General features: G+C 43.2%; 2 protein-coding genes across 4 annotated transcripts in view; one reads left to right on the forward strand and one right to left on the reverse strand.

Annotated features, from left to right (window-relative positions):
- Positions 1-211: 211 nt before the first annotated feature.
- LOC103357830 (alpha-(1,3)-fucosyltransferase 4-like) lies at positions 212-1,631 on the reverse strand. The gene has a single exon (XM_008282550.1). The coding sequence runs from the start codon at positions 1,629-1,631 to the stop codon at positions 471-473; it is 1,161 nt and encodes a 386-aa protein (XP_008280772.1). The 3' UTR covers positions 212-470.
- A 6,249-nt stretch (positions 1,632-7,880) lies between these two features.
- The window catches only part of cux1b (cut-like homeobox 1b), a 64,333-nt gene continuing 44,444 nt past the window's right edge, over positions 7,881-27,769 (forward strand). For all 3 annotated transcript variants that reach the window (XM_008282542.1, XM_008282540.1, XM_008282541.1), the window contains exons 1-2: positions 7,881-7,979; positions 26,308-26,418. In XM_008282542.1, the coding sequence (XP_008280764.1) occupies positions 7,917-7,979; positions 26,308-26,418 (174 nt within the window). In that variant the 5' untranslated portion in view covers positions 7,881-7,916. The remainder of the gene's footprint in view (positions 7,980-26,307; positions 26,419-27,769) is intronic.

The raw sequence follows: 27,769 nt of genomic DNA on the forward strand, positions 1-27,769 counted from the left end.
AGAATCATCTCAAGGAAGATTTGTCACTGCAAAGTATTTTTGTGTTGTAAAGCAATCAGCTGAAACAAACTGTATTAAAACACAGCGACGAACAATAGTTTTGTAAGATGGGGTCTAAGGACAGCGTTTTCCTGTTGTATGTTGTACAGGCTGCAAAACTCATGGCTCTGCAAGTAAAACTAACTCTAAGTGACTTGGAAACACCAGATCATGGATTTGAAAGAAATATATTTGCATGGGTGTAAAAGACAACACATATAAAAACAGACTCACTCAGAGAAAGTCAATGTCCTTCATTTCATTTCAGTTATCACAGCATAATCAAAGGCACATAAATTAAATACAATCAAATGTCTTCCAAGTATAAATAGGTTTCATTTGTAAACTTTGAAAGCAGCAGATGGACAGAGAGGAGTGTGTCTTCTCTCTCAGACTTTCCTTCAGGTCAAACGGGTCACAGTAGAGTCTTCTCACGAGTGAAACCACAGAGCCAGGTCTTTAACCCCGTCAGTCCTGTCTCTGCTCTTCCTCACCGCCTTGCAGGCAGTACAGAAGTGTTCCCCCCAGAACACCGGCAGGTGCACGCTATAGCGCCCCCTCCAGTCCAGGTGCCGCCTCAGCCGGGCCGGGTTGTTCCTCAGCATCAGCAGGTAACGGGACAGCTCCTGCACTGTGGCGAAGTCGTCCACGTGGATAAAGGCTTCCGGGGGCAAGAAACGCTCGTAGCTCTTCCTGGGCGGTCCCAGGACCACCGGCACGGCACCGGCCAGCACTGCGTTCCACAGCTTCTCCGTGATGTAGTCAGTGTGCAGCGAGTTCTCCAGCGCCAGATAGAAAAAGTACCGTCGGAGCAGCTGCACCACGTTGTCGCAGCCCTTCGCAAGCGTCCGACCAGCGCTTCCAAACACATCGATGCGGATGAACTTCTGAAGCTCGTAGTAGAGGGACACGCGTGCTTGTGACTCCGACCAGTTGCTGACAACCCAGGCCACGAGGCGGGGCCGGCGGAAGTCTGAGTGGGAGGGTCCACGGAGTTGGTGCGTAAAACGGCTCTGGAGACCCGTGTCTGCGCGCTCACGGGGAACCAGGTAACCGTAGGGCAGAAAGATGTCCGAGTCTGTCCGGTAGCTCATAGTGAGGTTGAAAACTCCCTCTAAAAGCCACAGTCTGGGTGTGTGCGAGGGCGACTCGTAGTTCAGCCAGATCCACTTTTGCGCACGGGGCCGCGGCTCGGGTGGCAGATCGACCCTACGGGTGGCGATCTCCCGGTGGTGGATGATCACGGCGTCTGCATTGGGGTACTCACGCTCATCGTCCGTGAGCGTGCACCGGTCAATCTGAAAGAGCTCCCAGCAGTCCGGTAGTTCGCGATACTGACCGAACGGATGGTTCCAAATCAGGAGCGTCACCCTGTCCTCTTCAGGGGGAGAAGCAGACGGGTCCGGCAGGTAGATGAAGCAGACCCCCAGGAGGAACAGAAACCCGAAACTAGCCCCCCACAGAGAGGAGTAGCTCCGTCTGAGAACACGCTCCCAACATATCTGTCGGCGGGAGGAACCTGTGCGCCACTCTGCTCTGCGCGCTGTGACTGTGGGGCGGCCCGCGGCTCTCCAGTGAGCCCCAACACCCATCGATTCCCCCGAAAACCTCTTACAGTAACTCCACCTCACCTCACTCTTTTCTGGGACAGTAGGCTATGAAAGAAACCTGCCGGCATGCAGTGTTAACTGCTGACACACCCAAACTAAGCACTTTAGAAGTCATAGTTTCAGGTGAGATAAGGAGCGAGTGTGCAACAATTTACCGCCTCAATAAACTTCTTTCTCCTTGTTTAGCTCACCTGTCCTGCTGCGTGGGTAATTTTTCTCGCTGCCTTCATGGTCCAAATAAAAGGGGAAAAAAGCCCTATGCTGTATTTCTCAAACATTTTTGACGTGGCAGCGTCGGTATGGGTTCCAGTTACCGCTGAATGGGGCTTTTGTGCGGCCTGTTGACAGTTAGAGGGCCTCCAGGGACCTTTTAGGTTTGGGTAAACACCTTGACGCAGGGCGGTGTCCTGCTGATGAAATAAGCAAATGTTTTTCAAGAACAAGCTATATTTTCTTATTCAGTTTCTAAGAGTTTGTTATTAGGTCAAACCAGGTGGGTGGATAGAATTGGAAACACTGGAGCCAATAGTTCTATGACTTGAACTACCGTTTACTGATTATCAGAGGATGCCACAGATTATACTAACAACTGACTGAATAAACTTCATCAATAACCACTTAGAGGCCCCTCAAACCTGCTGGTGTCACCCTGTCAGAGACTAGACGTGTGTGTCACCACTAGGTGTCTCCCCACACAAGCACAAATCCTCCCTGTGCAAGTGTCCTGTGCAGCTTCTTCACTGTACTGACGTTGGGATTTTTTTTCTCTCCAAACATGCAAGTTTAATTTGGCAAATGAATAAACATTTCAGCTGGAAATTAGGCATACAGCAGGGAGGCTTTGAAAAGGTTTGTCTTCCATGTTTTATTAATCAGATATGACCCAGCACTGCAACACCCTCCAACCAGGAAGGTTTTTCTTTTTAAAAAATGACTGGGGTTTTATTTTTTGGCCTAAACAAATACAGGCTGATTAATTTCATTTATTTGAAAAAAACAAAACACAGAGTTTTCTCTCTGTGTGAAAGGATCAGCTGTCCAGGTTGTTGTCATCATACGAATGCATTCTGATCAACACTCATGAAAAAGTGATGAGGCGGCCGGCGTTGGAAATCCTGCACTGTGTGTTGTGTCTGAGCCCTGGTGGGCAGGAAAAACACGCCGTGACTGGGACAACATTATTCCTCCCCACAGACTCAGAGTATGTCATGAAGTCTGAATGTGAGCGGAAAAAAAAAAAAAATGGCAGACAAGGAGGAGTGGGAGGAGATGAAGCAAGAAGCATGTGTGTCTCCACTGGGTCCTCCTCCTTCCTGTTACATCCATTCACTTTTCTTCACCGTGTGTGTTTGTGAGTGTGTGTGTGTGTGACTAGTTATCCCCATAAGAGGTTTTGTATTCTTTCTGCATTATTTATCCTCCCTTTCATCTGAACAGTTCTATTTTCGGCCGATCATTTAATGTCCTGCCCCGGGTTATCTTGTGTTGGGAAGAAACACGGCAATCTCATAAGTTATGTAGACATGCCGAGGCTCAACATTATAAACACATGTATGTTTTTTTCCCTTAGAAACAGCAGAAGTTCTTGAGCTCAAGAATTCACACGTATAGGAAGGAGTTTGTTTTGTCTTCTATCAGTTCCGTTTTATTTATCTTAATGCTTTTATGCAGCACGAAGGCATGTAAATGTTGCTGGAAATGTACTATAATTAAACTGATTGGTGATACGGTGACATTTTGCACGACACAAATTACGGTCGGGATGATACACCAAGCTTGGCATTTATGCTTTGTGTCTTTTTTTTCCCCCTCGTCTCTCTCTTGCAAGAAAAATGTACCATTGTGCTCTTTCACTTGTTGTTGCAGACCTTGAATCTCCACGGAGGGACACATATTGCGTCTTTCTGAGTTAAAAACATCACTGCAGTAACTAAACACATGTATGCACGTATGGAGGACAAAAGGAGTTTTGTTAGGGCGTTGTGTATTGTCCTTGGAAGCTGTAAAAACTGCGTATTTTGCAGACTTTTTTGTTGCAGTAGTTCTGTACATTTTCCAGATGTGTGTTTACTGCTGCCCTCGTGGTCCGTAAAAGCAACACCGCTGTGTATCTGGATGTGTTTTTCTGGATGTGTGAATCATACCGGCACAGAGAGAAGCATTCAGTTTTTTTGATGGGACCTCCAGGTCTTCACTCATCTTCCCTATTGATTTTCTCTTGCTTTCCTTTTTGCGCTCCCGGGGGATGGGATGTCTCAATTGGTCCCGGCTGGTGAAAGAGAGTGTGAGCGATAAAGAAACAGATAGAAGATGAGGAGGGGAACAGGGGAACAGAAAAATTGAAGGGAGAGAAAATAGTGCAACAACGAAAAAAAAAATAAAAAAAAAGAGGAGGAAGTGGGCAGGAGGGGCATGCGATCGCCCCGATCACTGAGGCCCTCTCCGACCCCTGACCTTGATCATGACCTCGGAGGTTACCCCGGAGGTCAGAGGTTGTGTGAAAGTGCCACCGCGGCGATTCACTCCACTGCTGGGTGATGATGATCTTATGCAGCCTCCCCAGCCTGTCTGACATGATCAGTGTTGCACTCTGCCTGCGGCTCCCAAGGGCCACACATCCATCTCTAACTCCGGCCACACAAGGCCCACTAAAAGCACCTTACAGGCAGAGTCAATGAGCAGGAGAGAAAGGGACACAAACAGAGAAAAGTGGGAAAGCTAAAGGACAGAAAGGCGGTTTTATTTTATACCCTGTAGTTCTGTCGAGCCATCAGATCTAGTTGTGTAATGACACAAAGAGCCTGTTTCACCCTTTTTTCGAACTTTAACTGATGAGGTTTTTTTTAGAGGCTAAATTTCTGGGTCCAAACATATTCCTCCCTCGTCCTTGTCATGAACAATTTATGCTGTTTTTCCCCCCCTCCTCTTTAATTTTACCATGGAGTGTAATAAAAAGGCAAGTCAGGGAGAAAACCTCTTAAGTCATTCATGGCAAACACGCGTGAACTTCTGTAGCAGGAACATGATAATTTGTAGGCAGATTGATAACTCTGACTGTTACTTGTTCCGACTTACACTGTGTACCCCCGACAGCTTCAAAGTGATCCAGAGCCTAGTGAAGCTTCAGTCAAATCCTCGTGGAGATACTGTGTGTGTGTTGAAATGCAGAGGGTTTGAGGAGAGCGCCTGGCGCTACAAAAATCAACTGACTGGTAATGTTCCCTGCTTGCAGGCTTTTGGATCAAACTCTGCTAGAAGATATTTTTTTAATCAAATTAAATTACTCCTACACTGAATTCAATTTCGCATCAAAACAGCTTCGTGTGAAGTGGAAATATATCAAAATTACGCTGCACAGTTATGCTCAACCAAACCACCATTAGTTATGGTGGTCTCGCTAAAGAGAAGATGCTTTGTTAAGTGATTTAGATGAAACTGAAGTTTAATTCCCACTACACTGTTCATTATGTGATGATTTGCAGTCTATTTCTGATTGTTGCTGCTTTTTTTTTTTTTTTTAAGGATGATTATAAAAATATTTTAAAAACCTCAGATTAAAGACAAAACTCTGGGTGTGCAGTGTAAAGAAGAAAGTTATGGCAATGTCTGGTAAATGTGTCTGCAACAACTTTTCACCTTATCAGATTTAAACATTTAGCTTTCATCGTGTCCAAAGTAAAAACTCAACGATGTTAAATAGGTATGGTACATTTCTCAATACAAATATACATGTCAGAGTTGATTTCACGCGTTATCGTCAGTCAAAGAATATTGTTGAATCTGGTTTGCTCGCCACAGTAGTTTGACTTTAATGTCCAGCCCATGCAGGGACAATAACTAACTAAAGTGTTTCATGTTCTTTTTAGTGTTTTTTTTTTTTTTTCATTGTGCGATGGTAAGAGATAACTACACATATAATGGACACATTGCAAAGCGACTAAGCTTGAACGGATTAGCTCAGACCTGTATTTCTGGTTTGGCATAATGATAGGTAGCATCACAAGTCAGGGAGGCCCGGCCAAGGAAGCACCGATTAATATAGGGAAAGGAATGAGAGGATTAAACGCAGGATTCATCGGTTTATAGGTCTGTGGAGTATTTCGTCTATAAAGTAAATACATCTCACAGCAATCACTGTGAACGCAGATCAATTGCCAAAGACTGTAATGCGAATCATACTGCTATTATGTTGTAGTGATTTAATTACAGCAGAATGCTCCTATACAGTGAATCCTATGTGTATTTCAGCGTGTTTTATGAAAAACATATGACTGGGTGTGATGAGAAAACTGAGGGCAGCCTTTAATTCATTGTATTATGTCTAGAAATGAAGTATAAAATAAGGCAAAGCTATTTAGGCGACATATCAGTCGAGCACTGAGCACCATTCATACCGTAGGAGGATGGAGACACAAACAGCTTTAAATCAAATCAAGTAATGGCCTGAAATTTGAGCTAATTCAAAGCACAAAAATGCCCACCTTTGTATTCACACAAACGCAGTGAAAGAGGCGCTATTATCTATGGCAAATTCTGATGGTATTTTTAGTGGCTGCAATTAAAGTGCAACGGCTGTAAAGAAATGAAAATGATTGGAGGGAAGGAAAATAAAGCCGTAAAATATTTTTGTTAAAGGTTCAGAACGCTCAAGAAAAAAGAAGAAAAAAAAAAAAAAACCTTCAACGTGTGAGTGCAAGCGTGGATTTTCCACACGGCCTAGGCCCTCGCGACACACGCTCAACAAGTCGAGTCTGGGAAGCCACAAAGTGCTAAAAATGAAAACAATGTGCACAGCAGATGTGTCACCCTGATAAACCTGGTTCTGGTGTTGCAGAGCGGTCGGAGGCTTGGAGCTGAGGCGTGATGTGTTTTAAGGTGAACGAGGGGGTACAGTTTGACACAGGAATTCAGGGCAACACCGTGCATACAGTGTAATTAGAAATTCTTTGCGTATCCCTGCGAGGCACGTCCACACGCTGAGAGGGTCAGAGGACATGGTCAGCAGGAGTGACGCCTTAGGAGCAGCCAGGGTTCAGAGCGTTGCTCAAGGTCACTTCAGCAAAAGATATGTATGCACATTGACACTCTGACCACTGGGTTGCCTGCTGCTGCTGCTGCTGTTGCTGCTGCTGCTGCTGTACCAACGTCTTGACTGGATTAGGAACATAACAAGCTCATTTGATTAACTAATCTGATTAACATGCCCGTCGCAAAAGAATACCTTAAATAAAAATATCAGGCTTAATCACATCATTGTAAACAGGGAGAATCAAGAGCTTCCAAATGTCTCGTGCCAAGTTGGAGTCCACTCCATCTTTTACCAATTCTTAGTTGAGTTTGTACACTAGATCCACCCTTTTAATGGCAAAAAATGAATTAAGGTATATGTGGGAACCATTAACCTCAAGTTATTGTGGGTAATGTTTTCTTCTTCTTATTGATCTGAGTTGATTTTTTTGTTTTCACAATTATAAATGACACTTTTATAATAGAAGCTATGCTCAGAAATAAACTGTTTTCATTTATTTATTTTTTTCTAAAAGAAGCAAGCAAGTTTATTCATATAGCACCTTATCATACACAAAGGTTATTCAAGGTGTTTTGCATGCAGACTAAAAAAAAGATTAAGTGAAATAAAATAAAATCTAGGACGTACATTTAATTTAAAACGTGTTTTAAATTAAACGTATGTTGTGAGTGTAAATTAGCAGGTTGAAAAACAACAACAACAAAAAATATCATTACTAGTTGACGTTTTGTTTCTAAAATGTGACAGTGATGCTGAATATGCAGGAGATTATTGATATTATATGTTATTATTTGTGCTTCTAAATGCTCCCCCCGGTGCTTTTTTTTTTCTCCCCCCAGATATGGCTTCCAAGTAGCCTCCTGACATTATTTTTGTATGATCTTTGCTCTCTATAATTCATAATAATGAAACAAACCGCATCTTTCAACGTGCTACTCACACGCAGCTCTCACAACTTGGTGCGTTTAATAAATGTAGGAAATTTAAGAGTGATTCAACGCCAGCTCGGTTGTTTACCTGTAATATCTGAATGTTGATAAAATGCTATTTAAGCAATTATAATGGCGTTATTAAGGCGACACTCCTGCACTGTGACTCCGTTCCGTGCGACAGCTGTTGCCGGGGCCGGGAGGCGGCTGCGATCCGGTCCGGGTGTTACCTCCGCCCGGTCCTCTCCACTGAACTCCAACCCCCGCGCTCTCTATCAGCATCTCATTCCTGTCTCAATATGTCTCAAGATGGCGGCCAATGCAGGATCGATGTTTCAATATTGGAAGCGCTTTGACTTACAACAACTACAGGTCAGTCCAAGCTCCGTTTTAACCGTCTACTCCCTGTTCGCTTCGGCCGCCTCGTCTCCGTCCGCCGCCGCGTTTCGTGTGTATTTTTTTTTCTCCGCCGCCGTCTCGTAGGTGTTTCGGGAAGAGAATTCAAGACCTCTCTTCCTCACATTGATGAAAGTGGCTCTCTCGCTGATCAGAAATTGATCCTCTTTGTTCAATTCAACATCGATCGGACACTGCAACTGGGCAAGCCGGGGCGACGCCGCGGGGATGCGCCGAAATAAAAAGCAAAACGGCGGCGCTTCGGCGGAGAGCTTTCGGTTGGCTACCTTTATTGCGTGTTGTTCAACTTTTACCGGAGCGAGTAGCCGTAGTTAGCCCGACGCTTTAGCCGCTGTAAGGTTGGATAATTTGGGGGAAAAAATAAGTGCGACTCATTATACGGTGGCGCTGTGGTGACACCAACCGTTGAGACGGGCAGCAAGAGACACACAACAGCGCTTTGCTTGTGTTTTTTCCTGCTTTTTCTTTTCTTTTTCTTTTTTTTTTTTGAACTGTCACGTCGGTAAGTTTAGTTGAATGGAAACATTAGCAACCTTATCGGCTAACGGTTTTGAAACAGTTTATATTGAAGTCGTCTCCGGTTGATGAACTCGGCCGTTTTTTTTTTTCTTCTTCTTCTTCTTTCTCGGTTTCCCCTCACGGCAATTATATACACACACAGTGAGGTGTGTGTGTGTGTGCGTGTGTGTTTTTTTTTTTTTTTTTTTTTAAACAGACATTGCCACGTCTGTGGAAGTGGACAGGACGGGACAGGCTGCGTGTTGCGTTTAAAAACAATAATGTTGGAAATATGACGGATCGTGACCTTGTGATTGTGATGAACTCCGTGAATGTCCCACAGCCTCGTGCACGCCGCTAATCTCGGCGTGCACGGAGGAGATCCACGGCACAGGAGGGGACATGAGGGGAAATATTGGGCCTGTTCAGTGTGTGAATATAGCCTGTGTATATTAGAGCCTGTTTGACCTATCACAAGACATGTTAGACAATGGCACTGTTGTGTTTTCCCGTGGCATTTAACATGCATTGCTGAATTTCAAATCACAATTTATGAATATTAGCAGCCCCGCTCGCCGTCGTCATTAACATAAGATTGCATTATGCAGCCTAGGACCAATTGTTCATACACTATTTTGCAAATCGCACCAGGCTTGGGATTTAAACTTTTATTTAGGTCATGATGCCCCTATGACTGGGTAGACAAAAGGACAGTGAACAAGTCTTCCCAGCGGGCTTTGTGTTGCACTTACGCCACATCATCAAGGCTTCACTTCTCCTATTTATTTGATCCTGTTTGGTCCTCCTACTCGTGCCCCCTTGTTCATGCATTATGTAAAAAAAAAAAAAAAAAAAAAAGAAAAATTGAGACTGCTTTCTCTTGTCTTTCCTCACTATCTATCTCCCACCCCCTTCCTGCTCCCCCCCCTTCCCTCTCCATCTTTTTCTTCCCCCCACCCCCCCTCGTCCCTTCCTTTTATATTTCTTCTTCCTGGCCCTTCACCCTGCTTTCACCTATTTTGCCCTGTTTGAACTGGTGTGTGCTTGTGTGTGTGTGTGTGTGTGTGAATTTGTCTGACATCAGTCTTTTTTTTTTTTTGTGGATTGACTGTCAGCGCGGACAGTGAAGGCACCGCCAGCAGCCAGGACATGAAAAATGCATCGCATAAGTTTGTGATAAGGCCCTGGGTAATTATGGCAAAGGCCCCTATCACAAGCGATTAGTCAGGACAGTGAATCTGAGCATGTGCAAAAAGGCTGGCGGTTGGCAGGCCTGTCTGCAGGATAGGAATCAGTCGGAGCTGGTGTGTGTGTGTGTGTGTGTGTGTTGTGTGTTGTGTGTGTGTGTGTGTGTGTGTGCGCAGAACTGCTCAGAACATTCACTGTCTATTATTGATGACATCTTATTTACTCTCCCTCCCACTGAGAGGCTCCTGGAGGAAAGCCTTCGGAGAAGAACCTTTTTTTTCCCCCTCCTTCTTCTCCATTTTTGGGGGATAATGTGAGGCTATCTTGATATGATCACGGTGTACACATGGCCTTGTCAGCCAATTGCTTTCTCATTTGCTTCTTGCGTGTGATCGAATGGACAGTGCGCGCTGTACGCTCACACTCACAGTCTGTTTTGTCTGTGTGAGAGGCACCAGCAAAGGAATGTTTTCTCTTTTTTTGTGTTTCTTTTGATGATGAAAATCCAACCCAACCTAGATGTCAGTAGCTTTAAGCCATCATAGCGTCTATTCCTCAGGCTCCAACTGCTGATGTTCATTAAAATCGTATTTGATCAGTGTGTCCCTTTCCCTGTGTGAGAAACTAGCTAGGTGGTTGTTACAGGACAGAGAGTGCTTTGAAACAGCACAGCGAGCTGTTAACTTGTCTTCTCTGCATGCTTTTTTTTCCTCCCCCCCCCACCCCACCACCACCACTACAAACACAAATGGGTGCAACAGTGATGCTTTTAGCAAGGTCTTGCACACTTGCAAAGTGGATCAGTGATTCAGAGATGATGGCAGGGTGACAGTGAATTACAGATGGAGGAGGTTTTAACGTCTGTAATCCCTGTCCGTCCATTACAGAGTTGAGTTTCTTTAGAAGGGATCATCACTCTTCTCTCCTGTTGTTTTTCCTTTTTTTTCCTTTTTTTTTGACCCAGTCAAGCAGTTTGCTGGAACATTGCGTTTCTGCTTGAGAGCGGTGAGAGATTGCGCTTCATTACAGGCGAGCCTTAATAAGATATGAGTGAATAGCTGGGCTTAAACCTATACTTTATGTTTTCTGTGCAAGCTTGGAAAATTAAGAACAGACCATTCTGTTATACACAATTCCCAATTTAGGCCTAATAGCCTACATCTCACCTCATAACATTTCCTGGAACAACGCACCCCAGAGCCATTTTGAAAAATAGTTCACTATGTTAGCGGACAGCTAAATAGTGACTTAGATGAAAACCGATCTAGACCCCGTTCTTATTCACCACCTCCTAATGGGTAAATTTAGGAAAAGGGTTTTGTAAGCTGATCCCAGAGCTGTGGTCAGTGGCAACCTGAGTGGTTTAAATCTCTCAGCGACTGGCTCGCTGTTGTCTGCAGGAGTTTTAGTGTTAATTTATGAGCTGGTTGTCTGAACTCACTGGTGGGATATTTTTACCCCTCTGTTGCTGCACAGGCTGGGGGAGCACAGAGGAAGGGGCATCACGTCATGCTTTTACTGTAGCCAACCGCTTCTCTGCCCAGTGACAAAACCTGGCATTGGGACTGAGGTTTCACTGTGTGTTGGTGGGTGGTGAGCGACTAAGCATGAGTCAGAGAGAGCGACGAGTGCATGTCAGGTCTTTGGTCTGTCCTCGATCTACTTTGGTCGGGGCTTGTCATCTTACTTTCTAAGAGGTTATAGTGTAAACGTATGGAGGATGCACTCCACGCAGCTCAGAGGAAACTGGAAAAAGAAAAACTTCTCATATACCTTATCAGTGGCTAATTCTCAGCGGAGGCCCACACTCCCCAACTCCTTAGCGATTAAGTATACCGCACTCTCTCGCTCAGTTTTTTTTATTTTTTTCACCCTCCCTCTGGTTCGAGGAGTGTCTACTTTAGATTTAGTTTATCTGATTCAATACAAAAAGTAAATATATTGTACTGCGTGAGAGCTGTAATCTGGACTCTCAGTTATACAAATTTTACTTTGGCACAGTGAAAGAAATTCAGACCAATGTCATCTGACGTTTGAACAAAAGATATAAAGCACTTAAGAGGAGTCTAAAAATAGGGGTATCCAAACAGATGGAGTCAGCAGCTCTTAATTCTGGCGTTATGCAAAAGCGTATTACAAACAGATGTATTACCCAAAAGTCTCTGGTTGTAATAAAAATACATCAGTTTTTTGTTTTCACAATTTGTAATTTTAGATTTTGATACAAAAAAACCCCACTTAAGGCTGATTTTCATTTTTGACTAATCTATCAATTCTTTCTCTGTTATTCAAGTAGTTTTTGTTCTATAAAACATCACAAGATTGTGAAAAATGCTCATCAGTGTTTCTCAAAGCCAAAAAGGATGTCTTCAAATCTTGTGTTTTGTCTACAACCCGAAGATACTGAGTTTTCTGTAATAAAGGAGTAAAAAATCCAGATATTGGCTTTGTTTTCTTAAAAAAAAAATTACTTAAACTGATAAATCCGTTACTAAAATAGTTGGAGATTCATTTAATAGTTAGCAAGTAGGCAGCTCCAATGTGATATTTTATTTAAACTGACTCTAGGTAGTATAAAATGCAATACTATAATATAAACGATTCTAAAACACATTTCTTAAATCCTAAACAAAGTATTGATTCTTTCTAACAAGCCAGTCTATAGTACGTAAAGGTATTCTAATTTAATTACTGTAAAGGCCTGTTTTTTAACCCAAGAAAACAGCCTTCTTGTTTTTATTGATAGGCTGAAATCATTTAAGATGACAATCATGTATGCAATTACTTCAGGGCAGAGAGTGTAATTAATGAATAATTGATATTTATTGACCGTTTACTAATAGCACTTCATGTATGGTCTTCAAAACATGTTTTATCAAGTGCATTTTCATTTTTCTTGACAGCATGTCGGCATTTCGGCAAAAATATTCCTTCTCAGAATTTATAGTGCCAGCCAGCTTATGAGTATGTGGATATCAACCTTGTGATATTCTTTTACAAACACTTTGCTATATTTGGTTTTTACACCCGCCCACCAAATTTTAGAAAATGTATTTTTACCAAACAGTGTTTGTTTTTGACCAGTGGGCATTCTGCTCTAACACTGAACCATTTAGTCAAGTATATACACCCTTAAAGAAATCACATAAATAAAAATGTGTCTTAGCGGTTTAACTGTCAGTGTTAAATAAAAAATTTTTATGTCTTAGGAGTCCCTGCCTAAATAGAATCTATAACTTCTGATATAACTCTTTATAGGCTGCAGTGTGTGTTATATTTTTACCAGCTGGGATCAGTAACTTGCACCTTGGAAAAATATGCAGCTCTTTAGTTATGGTGTTCAGAAACGCTTTTATAGAGCGACAAAACGTGGCAGAAGTGTATATTTGATTTAATAGTAAGAAGAATCACCAGATAATCTTGATATGTTGCTGTCATGTTTTTTTTCCCTTCCTCTACATATGACTGAAACACTTAAACTACAGAGACAAAACTTCCATCCAACAACCAGCAGCAAGAGCACAGGGGGCAGCTTCCAGAGACCTATTTTCAAGTGGCAGGCATTATTTACAGACCCACTTGGAGTCTCTCTCACCTACAGCATCATAGAGTTTCACCGTATCTCATGACAGAAGCATCCATTATTGTGCTACTCTGTATTCCAGCAGAGAGAACATGGGCTTCTGTGACCAGGACACTTCTCTTTAGGCTTTGGAACGTAGTGGCTGTTTCCACTTGTAACTTTGAGGATGATGCCCACTTTATTTAAAAATCAAGTGTACACTTGAAACGGCGCCTCCGAGGCTGATGTCATCTTGTATAGTCTATTGTTCATCTTGTAATATTAAGCCTAAGGTTTTCAGTAAACAAAAATCTTGCGTTCCCTAAGGGGGAAAAATGTCTGTTCTTGTCCATAGTTGACTGGCAACGTAAGAATGCACACAGAGCGAGGTGCACACCAGCAGCAGGCTTAGTCGTAACACTCGCTTCTCGTCGCTTTTGTTCATATTTTTCACTTGTCTAACACGTGTTTGCAATTATCTCACTTTCATGAAAGCAGTCTGATTTAACATGTTGTGTTTCGCGGTAGCATATACCCGCTGTTGCTGTGGGAGTTTTTTTTTTTTTCGATTTTTGTGACTGGATAAAGTCAATTAATTTTATTATCAGTGACTGTCAAACGTAACATTGTCGACTTTAGGTCTACAACTGACAGTTATTTTCATTGTTGATAAATCTAGCGATTATATCTTCTTCATGGATAGATTAACGGTAAAACAAAAATGCCTGTCATAATTTTCTGAAGCCCAAGATAATGTCTTTGCTTTGTTGTTTTGTCTGACAAAATAGCAAAAGCCCAAAGATGTTTAGTTTGCAGTATATAAAATACAGAAAGTCCTCAAAAGTGATAAGCTAGACCAAAGAATGAGGCCTCTGAAGTAAAAAACAAAATTAAACACACGCACTGAAATGGTTAATCAATTACCAAATAGCTGGTCTTATGTCGATGGAATAATTGATTTTATTTTTCAGTAATACATCATTCTTCACTGTTTTCCATTCTCCAGAGTCACTTTACACCCCACATGCAGTACATAAAGATTAGAGTTAAGCGTGGAAACCTAAGAAATGTGTGGTGAGAATAACGTTGAATAATGACGACTTTGGTGAAAAACTGACTTTAAGCAGCTGAGGAAATCTGAGCTTTTACAAACCGTTTGATTGGTTGTTAAGGTGCAGATTTCTGATGACCCAGCAAGCAGAGCCTGGATGAGATTTACGGCGTTTTGAAGAGTTAAACAAGATGTTAACATGGAAATATAAACAGAGGCAGCGGACCAGAAAACGAAATGGAGTCTCGTTTCCACGAGGTACCACAATGTGATAATTTAGACCAACTGCAGACGGTCACACACTGGGGGCCAGTGTTCGAAGCATTTTTGACAAGTTTGGCTCCCAAGTTTGAAGCTAATGCAGTGCTTCATTTTTGCTCCTCGTACGCGTCCCTCTGCGCAGGCCTGTCGAAATTAGTTTCTGCAGCAAATGCTCTGCGGCCTTCACAGTCTGGTGTAGCTAAGCTATTGGTGAACCACTTGCCCTACCTAATTTTAGTGTTGTTTATCTCACTGTTATCAAGGCGTCTAGGCTAAAAAGGGTTTGAGGAGCCTTATGTGCAGACCTTATCCCATGTCAACCCATGACTCCAGTATCAGTGTCCTGTTAGATCATTGACCACAGGTATTGAATTCTAATAGGCCTATTGGTGTGTCCTAATGGTCCAAGTATTGAATTATGATATTGGCAAGGGCTGATGGCCTCAAGATTGAATTATGATATTGGTGTGCTGCAGGCTAATGGTTCTTGGTATTGAATTATGATATTGGTGCACTTTGATGCTGTAGGGATTGAATTATGATATGGCTTGCTATCTGCTAATAGCTCACTCTGTGTAATTTTCAATGTCAATCACGGCTTCAGTTGCTAGATCCATAGCTGGCCCTAAGGCTCAATCCATCAGTCACATCAGAAGGGAACAGCCTTAAACCTTTAGCCTCGGTTCTCACGCCATTTTACTTTACGTTACTGTCTCCTTTCTCAATCCCTGCTGTCTTGTATTCAGTCCATCCAGGAGTTTTGTCACTGGATTAATTCATTTGATGTAATCTAGAGGTTTGTTTGTCTTGTTTCTTTCTTTGTCCTTTTATTGTAACAGCTATAAGAGGGAAATTTGTGGATATTTTAATAACAAGCCAACAGCAGTTTATATGTGCTACATTAGGTAAAGAGTTTTATTGATTGTCTGGCCTTTGGGCAGTGGTCAGTCGGTAACTGCGTGTTGATTTGGCATTTTCATACACCACCTTGTGTTACAAGGAGCCTAATGTTTAAGTAATGGAATTGTAATGGCTCCGAATCTGAGCTAATTTAATTTCTGTAAGTGTCCACACCTTGTGCAGTGTTTATGTTGAGCTCATTCCCATTTTGGTAGTTTAAAAGCAACCAGAGCTGTGATGGTCTTGCTGCCAGCTCACGGAGTAAATGGACGGCCTGCTTCTGTGTCAGCCCTCTAAAAATAACACAGACTGCTGGCTGGGCTCAGCAGAAAACTACCACCGATTATGATGATTCAACTACCCTGTATTCACAGGTGCGTGTGTGTGTTGGATGGGGGTGGGTTATGCTTAACAAATTGTTCTCAGCGTTCGGTGTAGTATCCACTGGTCTACTTTTAAAGTTCTGTCAGAGGCAGGCAAAACTTTGGTGAAGAATTTAGGCACTATTGAGGAAGTGGCTGCTTGTGTGTATTTTTAGTCGTGGAGGTGTGATCATTTAAGAAAGAGGTCTTTCAGATTCACCAGAAATCAGTGCTTGTGATACCAGTTTAAATTGTAGTGGACATCAGATTAAATACGCTGCTCAGTGTTCAACTATTTCCTAATTAATACTTACTTAAGGCTGGTCCAAGGCTTTGTCTCCCGAAACATGGGAAACTCAATACAAATGATGTCCTGTATCTGTTAAATTCATTGAACACCCTCAGACGGTACCTTAACCTCTCCCTGACCTTTGACCCGAGCAGCTGTCAGACTGGAGCCAAGGTTCAGAGGTGGTCTGACCCTGTAGACCTCCATATGACCTGGGCTGTCTGACTGGTCTAACCTTCAGAGCTAACAGCTGATGACTTTACCATCTGTCTTGCCTTTAACAGGTCTAGCCTCCTTGAACTTGAACTTGTTTGGAAGTGGAAAGATGGAGAAAAAATAACAGCAATAGAGAAAACTGTCTGACAGTTTGTCCCAGCTGTTTCTCCTTCTCTTATGTATCTGTTTTATTTCTTTTTTTTTTTTTTACAGCCAAATGACCAACTGTGAAGTGAGAAGTTAGAAACTTTAGTTTACCTATTGGTACCTAATTTGTAAGCGCCCGCCTGAGTTGCAGGAGTGTCTGTGTGCCCCAGTTAAAAGGCGTAAAATTGGATGTACATTGCTAAGCTCTGTAGCCTGCCGTCTCATTTTTAAAAGTGAGAGTTTTCCTCTTGAGGAAGGGGGGAAGGGACTGTGTGTTTAGTAGACACAGGCTCATCCGCTGACTGCTGTCTGACCCTGAGTTCAGCGGTATGGTTATTAATAGGCCCAGAGGCCTCAACTTCCAGGAGGCCCTCTGATCAGCTCCAGATGTGGAATGAGAGAGGACAAATCTACGTTCGCCTATCCATGTTTCACATGAAGCAGAAAGTAGGGAGATAGGCATTTGGTGAGACTGATAAAGAGTGAGGGAGGGAGGAAGGGAGGGACAGGAGACCTTTCCACAGCAGGAGTGTGTTTTGTGAGTCTTTGTTTTCATGTGTGTGTGTTTTTTCGTTTATTACACTCTCTGCCCTCAGACCAAAAGACCATAAAAACGTATGGCATCACCATGGCGACCATAATAACTACCTATAAAACAGCGTGTAAACTGTGAAATAAGACAAACAGACCAGAACAGCCCTGACTGGCTGGCTGGCTGACTGAATGGCTGCCTTCCGCCATAAAACTATTTGAGAGCCAGACTGAAGGAATGCCTCGGAGGCTGCTGTGGCTGTCACGACACATGAAAGGATTAGGCTCTGTGTTTTATCTCCTCTTTATCTGATGGTAATGGATAAGCTGAGTGTAGCCTATCATCTGACGCTTGGGCCGGGGGTTTGATGTTTTAGTAGGGTGACGGTTTGTTGAGTTGACCGCTTTGGTCTATTGATTGCTGTTTGATGGTTTTGATATGTAGGCTGTGTGGAACAGGTCAAGTCTTTTATGCAGTGAAGGCTCCAAATAGCTTTTAGCTGTCCTTCACTCCCCCCATTACTCTAGTGGTTCGTTTGATGTTTGGATCAATCAATAGAAAGAGCCTGAGCTCTTACACATGCTCCATCCTACTTCCCACTGAGCTCAATTCCTCTTGCTTCATTGTGTAGGCTTTATATCACATTCTCTCAACACAGAATAAATGATATAATTACAACCCATTACTTAGCCTAACGCAAGCTAATTATTCTGTCATTACTGTAAGGATTAGCTATGCTCATTCTCTCTTTCTCACTGTGTTTCTCTGCCTTTTCCTCTCAAAAGTCGTGCAAGCAGGGCAGAAAACTCTTACTCATAAAGGCTGAGTAAGACTAAGCCCCAGGGCATGTTCTGTTGATGTTGATCGTATAGACCATGGGTGTCAAACTCAGTCAGAAGGCTAGGCCACGCTAGGATGTAGTGACAGCGTGGACCGGACATGTTAAAGAGTTTAGACATAAATATATGTCTAACCTAACAGGGCGTTCTGATAGATGCTTCTTATTTATGCGTAGAAATTAGCATGCTGCTTTTATAGGCTATGGCACAACTCATGCTGATGTGTCATCAGGCGTCTAGAAAATTACTGGATGCAACAGATAGACAAGGCTAAATTAAAACGTGGAAAAAGGGCATCATGCAGAGCGGGGATTTAATGTACCAGAGGCACATGAGAGTGATGCACACCTTTTTCACTGTTCTGTAACTGTGCCAACAGCATGAAACTGCTCGTCGGCCTTATATGGAAGTCTGAGTGAATTACAACAAATCAAAGAGGCAAATCTTAACTAAATTAGAACAACTTTGAACACGGCTCCATTGTCAAGGGTCACAGACTTTCTAGGCCAAAAAGGCGAGTTTGCACGTAAGTTGAGGAGGATTTAGATGTCGGCCACATGACATTGCAAGCCTGCACCTGTGGCTCTGTCATTACCCACTGATGGTTGCTTGCGTATGCATTTGATGTCATTCAGTATTACAGCAGCAATGTAAGTTGCCTGCAAAAATTCTTGGGCCTTAGGCTTGTATATGTGCCACAGGGCCTGGAGAGCCCCACTCTTCTCCCAGACTTGATTAATCCCTATCGCCCCTCTCCATGATCGCAGTTTCCATTTTTTAGTCCGTATCTGTGCACTCATCCCCTCCCCAATCTCCTCTCACTGGCACAGAATGGCTTCCTGGCAGAATGGAGGCATTAATTCAGGGATGAGAGGTGTGATACTCTCTCCCTCTCTGTCCATGTCTCTCTGGTTCTCTCTCCCTCTGCCTCTCTCTCTCTCTATCAGTGCTGTGTTTGTAATGCGTGGCCTTTATCGTAGCTGAAACAGCTCACTACCCTCTGATCCTATCTCAGATCTCAATATCCTAGCCGTTCCACCCTGTAAACGCAGGGATGAAAAATCTTGCCCTTTCACCAATGCATTACACCCTAGCATATCGCCATACCCCTCTCCTCCCATTGCACACTCCACACCACTCACCCTTTGTGACACAGGCCCCCAGCTAAATTCGAACTCTGCAAAATGAGACCAAGTGAGCTGCACTTCCTCCATGCCAGAAACCATCTTAGTCTCATTATATTTGTATTTAGGCTCAGGCCGGGCCTCTGAATCCCCTTGTCAGACAATAGGTCAGGCAAAATAATGACTAGCTCTCAGTAAGCTTCAGGAGAGTTAAGGCTTGGATGTTGGGGAGATAAAACAACAACCAGTCTCTCAGCAGAGAAACATGGATCAATACAAACGAAGCTGCGGTGTAAAAAGGCTGTTTTTGATCCAGGCTTGCGTCAGCATCACTGAGGTGAGTCTTGACAGCTCCTGTGCTGTTGGTAGATATGGATCTGTGTTCAAAAAAAGGAGCAAAACGCTCAGGGACCACAAGCGTCTCGTGGAGAATGTTAGGCTGACCCCCGCCCCCAACCGTTCTGCACACAAACACAGACACACACACACACACACACACACACACAGTTGCACAAACACACACACACACAAACACACAAAAAAGTGTTAAGACCTCAGTTGTCACAGTGAAACTATTGTGTTAGCTTGTGGTAAAGAAAACTTTGTGGCTTTCACTCCAATGGGTGAGAGGAAAAGCAAAAAACGGAGATTCAGGATATGACTTGCGTCTTCAAACCCTGTGTGGTTTGTGAAAACAGCATCTGCTGGCACATTTAAAGTTCTGCACCCCGCTATGTCAAAGGTAGGAAGGCAGACAGGCAGCCAGGATTGTAGTCTCTTATCTGTGCTGCTGTTGTGCTGTGTTTTGAGGGGGCGTGCCTGTGATCTGTGATCATGTACCGTGTCGTTGTAGCAAGCGTGGCTGTCGCTCCTGACTGAGCCGCCACCCCACGACTCCACCCCCACACAGTAGGTTTGGCATACAGAACAGTCAGCCGCATAGGAGGTGCAACGCTGTGCAGGGAGATGGAGGGGGAGTTTGAAAGGTAGGCCTCGTAGATCTCAGATAAGACATCTTTCCAGACGCCTTTACTGTTTACTATCATAACCACATAACAGCCTCAGACATGTCAGAGATAAAAGGAAAGATTAGTGACTGCACTGGCAGGACAGAAAACTTCATCTCTTAAACATCTGTGTCATGTTGCCAAGTACAGAGACTGTAAAAGGCTCCTCACTTTGTAATGAACACAGGAAAGCTAATATTTATGTTAAAATATTAGCCTCTTCTGTAGTGTGACTAATATGGTGTTAATATTACGGAGAAGAAGTGGATGTATTTTTGTCTGTCTGTCTCTCTGTACGGCTGCCTTGAATTCAAGGGTGGTACTCCATTAGATTAATGTGTAAAACATGCACTGAATGTGGAGCAGTTAACCTACACGGTGTTTGGACAAAAGGAGTAGTGGCAGACTACTTGGCATGTGTGACTGCAGACTAGGTGTAAACAAAGTGTTTCTAGCAGTTACAGTCCCAATTATTCTACAGAGAATGAGATCTGAAGCAAAATCCTTGTGTGGTGTTCTCTCCTCCGTGCTCGCTCCTGGTCACCGTGGCAGCACAGGCAGCAGCTGCAGATTGACTTCATACTGTGTACATAACAATAACTTTGTTGTCATTCCACCAGCCTATCTGTCTCGGCATCGTCGGAGCGTGAGGGTATAAGGAATTCCACAAAGTTTTGATACCTCAATTAAAGTGCGTCTGTCTCCTGTTATCTCATTTAGTCTGTAGTCAATATGATTGGCATAATCAGACATGCCTGATTGGGGCCTCCCATTTAATTAATCAGTCTCACTGTATCATCACCTGTGGCTCATTAGAGTAATTAGAGCGAATTAGTCAGATAGAAGGCCTCTCTCTGCCTGCAGACGAGTGGAAGGAATTTCATTAGGAGACATGAACACACATACATACACCTTGGGTCTGATGGCCATTGGTAATAGGATTTGTTTACCCGTGACTGTTATCGGTGATTAGTATTATTACCACAGTGGTAGGATGGAGAGATACTCATTTCCGTCTGGCCCAACCTCCCCTCCTAGCTGCGAACATAGCTCATCATGCCAAATTTCCCTGGGCGAACATGTTAGCAGACTTCCTCTTTTGAAACAGAGTTCAAAAGAATGTGGAAAGACTGGGCTCCCCAAGTTACTGCAGCGGCCTGTCTGTGCATTCATGTGAGAGCACACGCGTGTGGAGCAGTGTGCAAGAGGCTTCTTGGCCAAGTCGGTGTTGAAGTCTCTCTAGGGAGTGTTGGCAATCTGTTCCAATCGTCTTTACAGCTGACCAGACGACCAAATGAACCAGGACAGGGACTGCTGCTGTGGGCCAGTCCAGCCAAGCCAAGCAGGGCTGTTACAGCAATCACACAGACATTACAGCCCACTTAATGCTCCCCTGCACACACCATATTCCATCCTCTGCTAAACTAGACAGTGCAGTCCTAACCAGCCATAGCTAGATTCAAAAATAGAGCTGGCGTTAATGTGAATAGCTAAATGAATTAATACACCAGCAAATTAAACTGTTTGCAGATTGGAAAAGTAAAACATTTCAAAGTCAGGCCAAGGAGAGCCAGACAGCGCTGACCTCACCAGACACCGAGCCTGAAGGCCCAAACACAGTGGACACAGAATTCTTCCTGCATTTTGTTTGGTGCTCGACGCTGCACTGCAGGTGTTCCGCTGAAGTGTCAGCACAAGCTGCACAAGTATTTGCCGAGGCAGTTAAATTTATTTTTATCATTACTTCAGTCCTGTCATGTAAAATATGAACTCCCTTAATTTGCATGTTTTTGTAATTTTTTAATTAGAGCTTCTTCACTAGTGTTTTGGCTTCTTGTCAAACTAATTTGTAAGGTTTATCAAACTAGCACGATGTCAATCATTGATGTCAAACATGATAGAAAGAAAATCCCAGTGGTATGCCAGATGGCTCGAACCCCTGTAGAGCAGCCTTATTAACTGTATTCCCCTCCAAAAGTTTGGAGCTTGATAAATTTGAACAAAAGGGCTAAACTGACATGCTGCTAGTGGCTTCTTTTGAGTAAAAAGGAAACATAATGGTTCCAAAGTGAGAAAATTAGTTTGAAATTTGCAACATAACTTGGACATTTACCTAATCAGACATGCATGGTTTGGCATGGTAAGGCCTTGACCACACAAATAAGGATATTTTTCAAGGTGGATGTCTTTCATTTAGATTTTTCGTTTTACAAAAAACCTCTCCATACACACGAGGCCACGGAAATGATTACAAATGCTGACGTGCACCTGCCAGGCCGGTCTGCATCCAAACAGCAAATACCAGAGAAGAACACTTTGTAATTTTGTCGGATCTCGCTGACGTGGACTTTAAACTGCAAAGGCTGAGGCTTCTGTGTTTTTGGAAAGTGATGAATCAATGCCAAATGAAGTTGTAAACTTTTAATGCCATTCTTGTTGTTTACCTGTGAGGCGCATGCTCGATGCACAGAGCAGCAGTGAGCATGTTTAAATTAAGGTGTGACATTATGTGATACATGAACTTCTAAAAAAAATCTGCTCTTAAGAAGGCATTTGATAGAGTATCTGTTCAAGTGATCTAATATATCATTTAAAAGTGGATAAGAAACCCAAACAGAGGAAAATCTTCATTTTGCTGAATGTCCGTATTAGAGCAGACACGGCCTAAGTCCTATTCCAAAACTGTTTTCCAGTATTCTGCAAGCTGTGTTTGCCCTGCTGACCTCTTTGTTCAAAGTGAAACACGCCAAGGGACTACCCACTCCTTTTAGTCGGTCTCCACACACTGTTGCTGTTTGTGATCACTGTCTTGACTTAGACAGATAGTGACAGATGTCACCATTCCGGTCATTAGAAAAATGAAAGGTCTTCATCTTTCTATTTAGCCGTCTATTAATCTAGCTATCTGCTATCTTTAGTCACGGCAGTAATATAAACTGCAAAGTGGGTGCTCGCGAGGATCAGGTAGCTGGACCGATTAGGCACTGACAGTCCTCACTGCAAGGAATTCAAACAGTTTGAATGGTGATCTTTATTGGACTTTAAAAATTAACACGCATATAGGAGTATATGTCAGCCTCTTGTAATCCTCGGGCAACCACTTACGTTTCTATATCATGTTATACACTTAAAATGATCACATCATAGGGAAACACAGCTGTATGCTAGTGTGTGTTTTAATATACTGGCTTAGATACCAGTTTCAGAAAAAACAGGATCAGTTTGACACCAGTATCACTTGATCACTGAAAACGTGATTAGGGAAATACCAATACTTTGCAAGTTCAAGTTTGTTATTGGGGGAAAAAACTAAAAACTCAAAGATACCTTCAAAGAAACAGATTTTTTGCAGCAGTGTGTTTTGCAGCCGGCTGAAACAAAGAACAAAAGGAGAAAAGCACATCTCAGTTTGCTTTTAGCTTCAGTCTGCAACTTTCTAATATGTAAACTAACCACAGCTCCGTTTTATTTTTGCTCAGAACCCACATTTCACAAATACAGTATTCAGCAGAGAAAATACCCAAACCTATTTGTTTAGTATTTCACGAAAGGTACTTAAATATGACAACTTATAACACGTAATAATTTGTGGTTTGAAATGGCAATGGTAATGGTCTCCTAATGGTCCGTAAGATTTGATGTGTGTGTGAACAACGAGCAGGCAGCAGGGATTGTGCACTTTTGGATGTTACGCTCTATCAGCAAGATGAGTGTAAAGTCTGCCTGTGTCTGCTGATGTGGGCAGAGAGTTTGCTGCATAGTCAAAACCTGACTGAGTCTGAGGGTCCTTTCTTTTTCTTTTTTTTTCTTTTTTTTTTTAACTAAGACCATGCCCATAATTACTTGCCCACTTGGCATTGAATCAATCCTCTTTCATGTGCGATGTGTTTATTTAGCTTAGCAGTGAGAATTTTTTTTTTTTGGAATGGGGATTTGGTAACACATTGGGATATGTGCTGGGTATTGGAAAGGGATTGGATAGAATCAAGGGCGTCAGGGATTGGCACATGACCTCCTAAAGCAGAGCCCTAGTGGAGGACTGTGGTTATTTCAGTTTAGCCCAAACTGAAGAATTTATGTGAATGGATCGGCCTATTTTACTGAATCCTTTTTGCTTTTTGGATTACGCTGTTTTGATGAAAATAAGTATTCATGGAGTTTTCATGCACTCATTTGCATATCAAAAAGCATTCTGATAAGTTTGATAAATAATAAAAAAGATATTATTTGCAAGGTTGGTTAGTCAGTGATATGAGCTGTGAATTTGCTTTTTGACCTGAAAAAGTTTAGAACATGAACAAAAGTGTTTAATATAGCAAAGTTGCCATGTGTCTATAAACTCATAGCTCAGATAACCGTAACTGAACGGTGGTGGCTTTAATTGATGCAGACACAGTTTCAATATTTACTTTTCATGAACTTAGTCAAATATTATTCTTAAAGTTGACGCATGTCTGTCGGCCGTTCGTGGCAATTTGCATTTTCACTAACTCGGACTACATCATTTTAAATTTTCAAAACACATCCCTAGTGTTTAATGGCACAGCTCTGTTAATAACCGCATTATCTGTGCACTTAATTCAGATAAGGCTTTAAACTGGAATTTCCCACTGAGTTATTATAGTTAAATGAGTTTGGTGGTGTCCCCACCAATCAGAAGAGTAAGCCTTAAGGCCTAACACATCACATTATAATCATATTGTGATTAATATCTGATGCTAGTGTCTTGAACCAACTGGGTCCTGTATTCTTGTTCCTGTATCTAATCTTTACCAATATAATAATTACACCTCTGTTCATGAACTAGAGCGTTCAGTTTTTGACAATTAATTTAACGTGATTAAAATTTATTAGGTTCCTCCTTTCATCAAGCGTTGCACAAGCTTCTGCGCACGCTCGAATTCACTAACAGATAGTGCAGCTGCTCCATGGCCATGGGCAGACAGGCTGCTACATCAACTGCTCCATGGGCAGTGAGAGCAAGATGGCATGTAAGCAAGTGAGCATTTTTTTTTTTTTTTTTTTTATCCCCCCTTTTCCCCCCCAAACATCCTGTGCTACTGCGTAAAATCCATTGCAGAGGACAGTCGAGCAAGTCCATTTGTTTTTTTTTTTTGTTTTTTTACGGTTTGTGGATAAAACGAGATCACGGCTGGTCAGGGAATTAAACTTAATGCTGATGGGGGGGAAAAAAATCTCCTAATTAGTACTTGATCACACTATTTCTTTAGAGGGTTGTATTTTCTTGTGTGTGTGTGTTGGGGGGTGTGGGCGATGTGGGGAGGTGGGCATGTGTGCGTGAGTGTGTTTTGGGACCTTGTCAGCAGACGGAGCCACAAGGGCCCCTGTGGTAATGTGTGTATTAAATGATTAGTGCGTTAGTTAGCATAACGGCCCTTCAGCAGCGTTTAATCACTCTCAGGGGTGGGCGGCCTCACAGGAGGTGGATGGGAGGGGGGGAGAGAGAAGAAAAGGGGGAGGCGGAGTAAAGGGAGAAGAGAGAGGTTTAAACTGAGGAGAAGGAAGTGCTGGTTGAATGAGTGAGTGGATGATCTGTAGAGAGTACAGGAAAAATGAAGGTGGGGGGGCGGGTGAGGGAGGGGGAAAAAAAAAAAAGGAGTGAGCGTGACAGAGGGCAAGAATCCAACAGAAACATAATCCAGCAACACTCACACTCAGCAGAGAGAGATACAATCTTTACAAGGCCTGAATGTCTTGTTAATGTCAGCACTCGGCCCATCATCTGGAACAAGTCCCATAAATAGCTATTAATAACAATGCAAAATGGATGTGGATAAAGGCGGGCCTTAGCCGAGCCTTGACAACACTGCTGTTGTTGATAATTGTGCTGTTGTTGTTGTTATGCGGGGAGAGGGGCGGGGTCGTCTAGTGCAGACAGTCAATAATTGTTGTGAACTGTCTGTAGAGTAGTAGTCTATTGCTACATAAGTTGTCACGCCTGACACAGTGGCAACTGATTGACTGACGGGCTGAAAGGCTGGGATATTACTCGCGCTGGTAGCAGATCAAACTACTGGTGTTGCAGAGTTTTCCTTGGCGGGACGGCGGTGTTGTGGTTCTGTTCTCTGCTGCTGCTGCAACACACGGGCCAAGTTCAGCTGAGGCTGGTTGGGTAGTGTGCAGCACGCCAGATGGGTCAAGGAGTCTGCCGTCTAGTCAGAAAGCAGTTTTTTTTTCTCCTTTCGTCCTGACTGATAACAATGATGCTGATTATAATGACGGTAATGATAAGTGTGATAAAACGCACAGCACAAACTGAAACAAAGTCGCATGTGTGTGTTTGCAGAAAGAACTAGACGCCACCGCCACACAGCTTGCCAACAGACAGGACGAGAGCGAACAGTCCAGGAAGAAACTAATCGACCTGAGCCGCGAGTTCAAGAAGAACACTCCAGAGGTGAGAAAATCAGATATTCACAGACACGCACCAACACACAACCACGCATTCATCCCCCCCCCCTCCACCTCCACCCACCAACAATTCTTTTGACAATCACAGTTTGCCTCAGTATTTCTCAGTGTCTGCTCTTCTCTTCATAAATGTAGCCGTGATTATTTACTGAGAAAGCAGGGGAGGAGGAGACGGCGCAGAGATGCGGGCTTGGCTCCCAAAAATAGTCTCTCCATTAGTTTCCCTGAAATCCTAAAGAGACAAAACAGAAAACCCCTCAGGAGTTTGTATTATCTGACCTAGTTTTTTATGCGAGCAGAAAGTGTGGTCCGTGAGTGTGTGTGTGAGAGGGAGAAAGACAGAGAAGGAGAGAGAGAGGGAGAGCAGAGCAGGAGGGAGAGAAAGAAAGAGAGTGTGACAACACTACTAAGTGGGATCAGGAGGGAATTCTGTCCTGTTCCTGTGTTCCCATCACTCCTCCTGGGAATATTTGTTTCATCTCTGTTACCAAGGCAACACATTTCAAACCTCACAGTGAAAACAAAGTATTGTTGTGTTATTATTGGTAATGTCACCATGGTGAATTATTGATGGTAGTATGAATTATGTATGAATGGTGTAGACAGTGGATAGAAAATTGTCAACTCTCGGTGGAGTTGACAGTCGGCCTATTATAGTTACCACAGGATGAGGATTGTGACTATTGACTTCAGCGTGTAGCCCACCCGGTGTAGAGGGATATACACTGGAGGAAACTGTACCTGCATACAAAAGACGCTAATTTCACTTCACCCTACACATTCATCTCTAATCTCATTTCCAAGTATAACCACATAAACTAGCAACGCGCACGGGGAGACGAGACAGACGCAGATGGGGAGAAACACACACATGCGAAGGCAGAGCGAGCCGTGCACACAAAGGAAACATGCAGAGAAGCAGAGGCACAAACACACAGAGGCAGATAGCCTAGATCACAGAACAGGACACACACATTCATCAGTGTAACAAGGCTGTGATTTAGGAAGGCTCCTCTGGCGTCTGTGTGGCCCCTGGCATCTCCCTGGTATGTGGAGGAGGAATCTGAGCCAGGCCAGACGAGCGACAGGATTCATTACAGGGCTGTAACAGGCTCAATAGGAATCAGCACTAAAACTCCGGGCGTTTGGAAGTACAGAAGCATCAAGGCTGCCTACTAAATAGGCTGGTTCATAACGTGTGATGGCCTGCGCTTGATTAAAAATGCCCCGATCGTCTTGTTTGCCGAGCTGCGTTTTCCAGCACGTGCGCGGCTGTGCGTGTGGTTGACCAGCCTATAGAGCGGGCTGTCAGCTCTCTGTGGTCCGCACCAGTCAAC

Source organism: Stegastes partitus, unplaced genomic scaffold, assembly GCF_000690725.1.
Source record: "Stegastes partitus isolate 25-593 unplaced genomic scaffold, Stegastes_partitus-1.0.2 Scaffold275, whole genome shotgun sequence".
Taxonomy (NCBI): domain Eukaryota; kingdom Metazoa; phylum Chordata; class Actinopteri; family Pomacentridae; genus Stegastes; species Stegastes partitus.

Excerpts from the sequence above, each read along its gene's own strand:
- LOC103357830 (XM_008282550.1), bottom strand. The coding sequence starts at position 1,631 with ATGGGTGTTGGGGCTCACTGGAGAGCCGCGGGCCGCCCCACAGTCACA.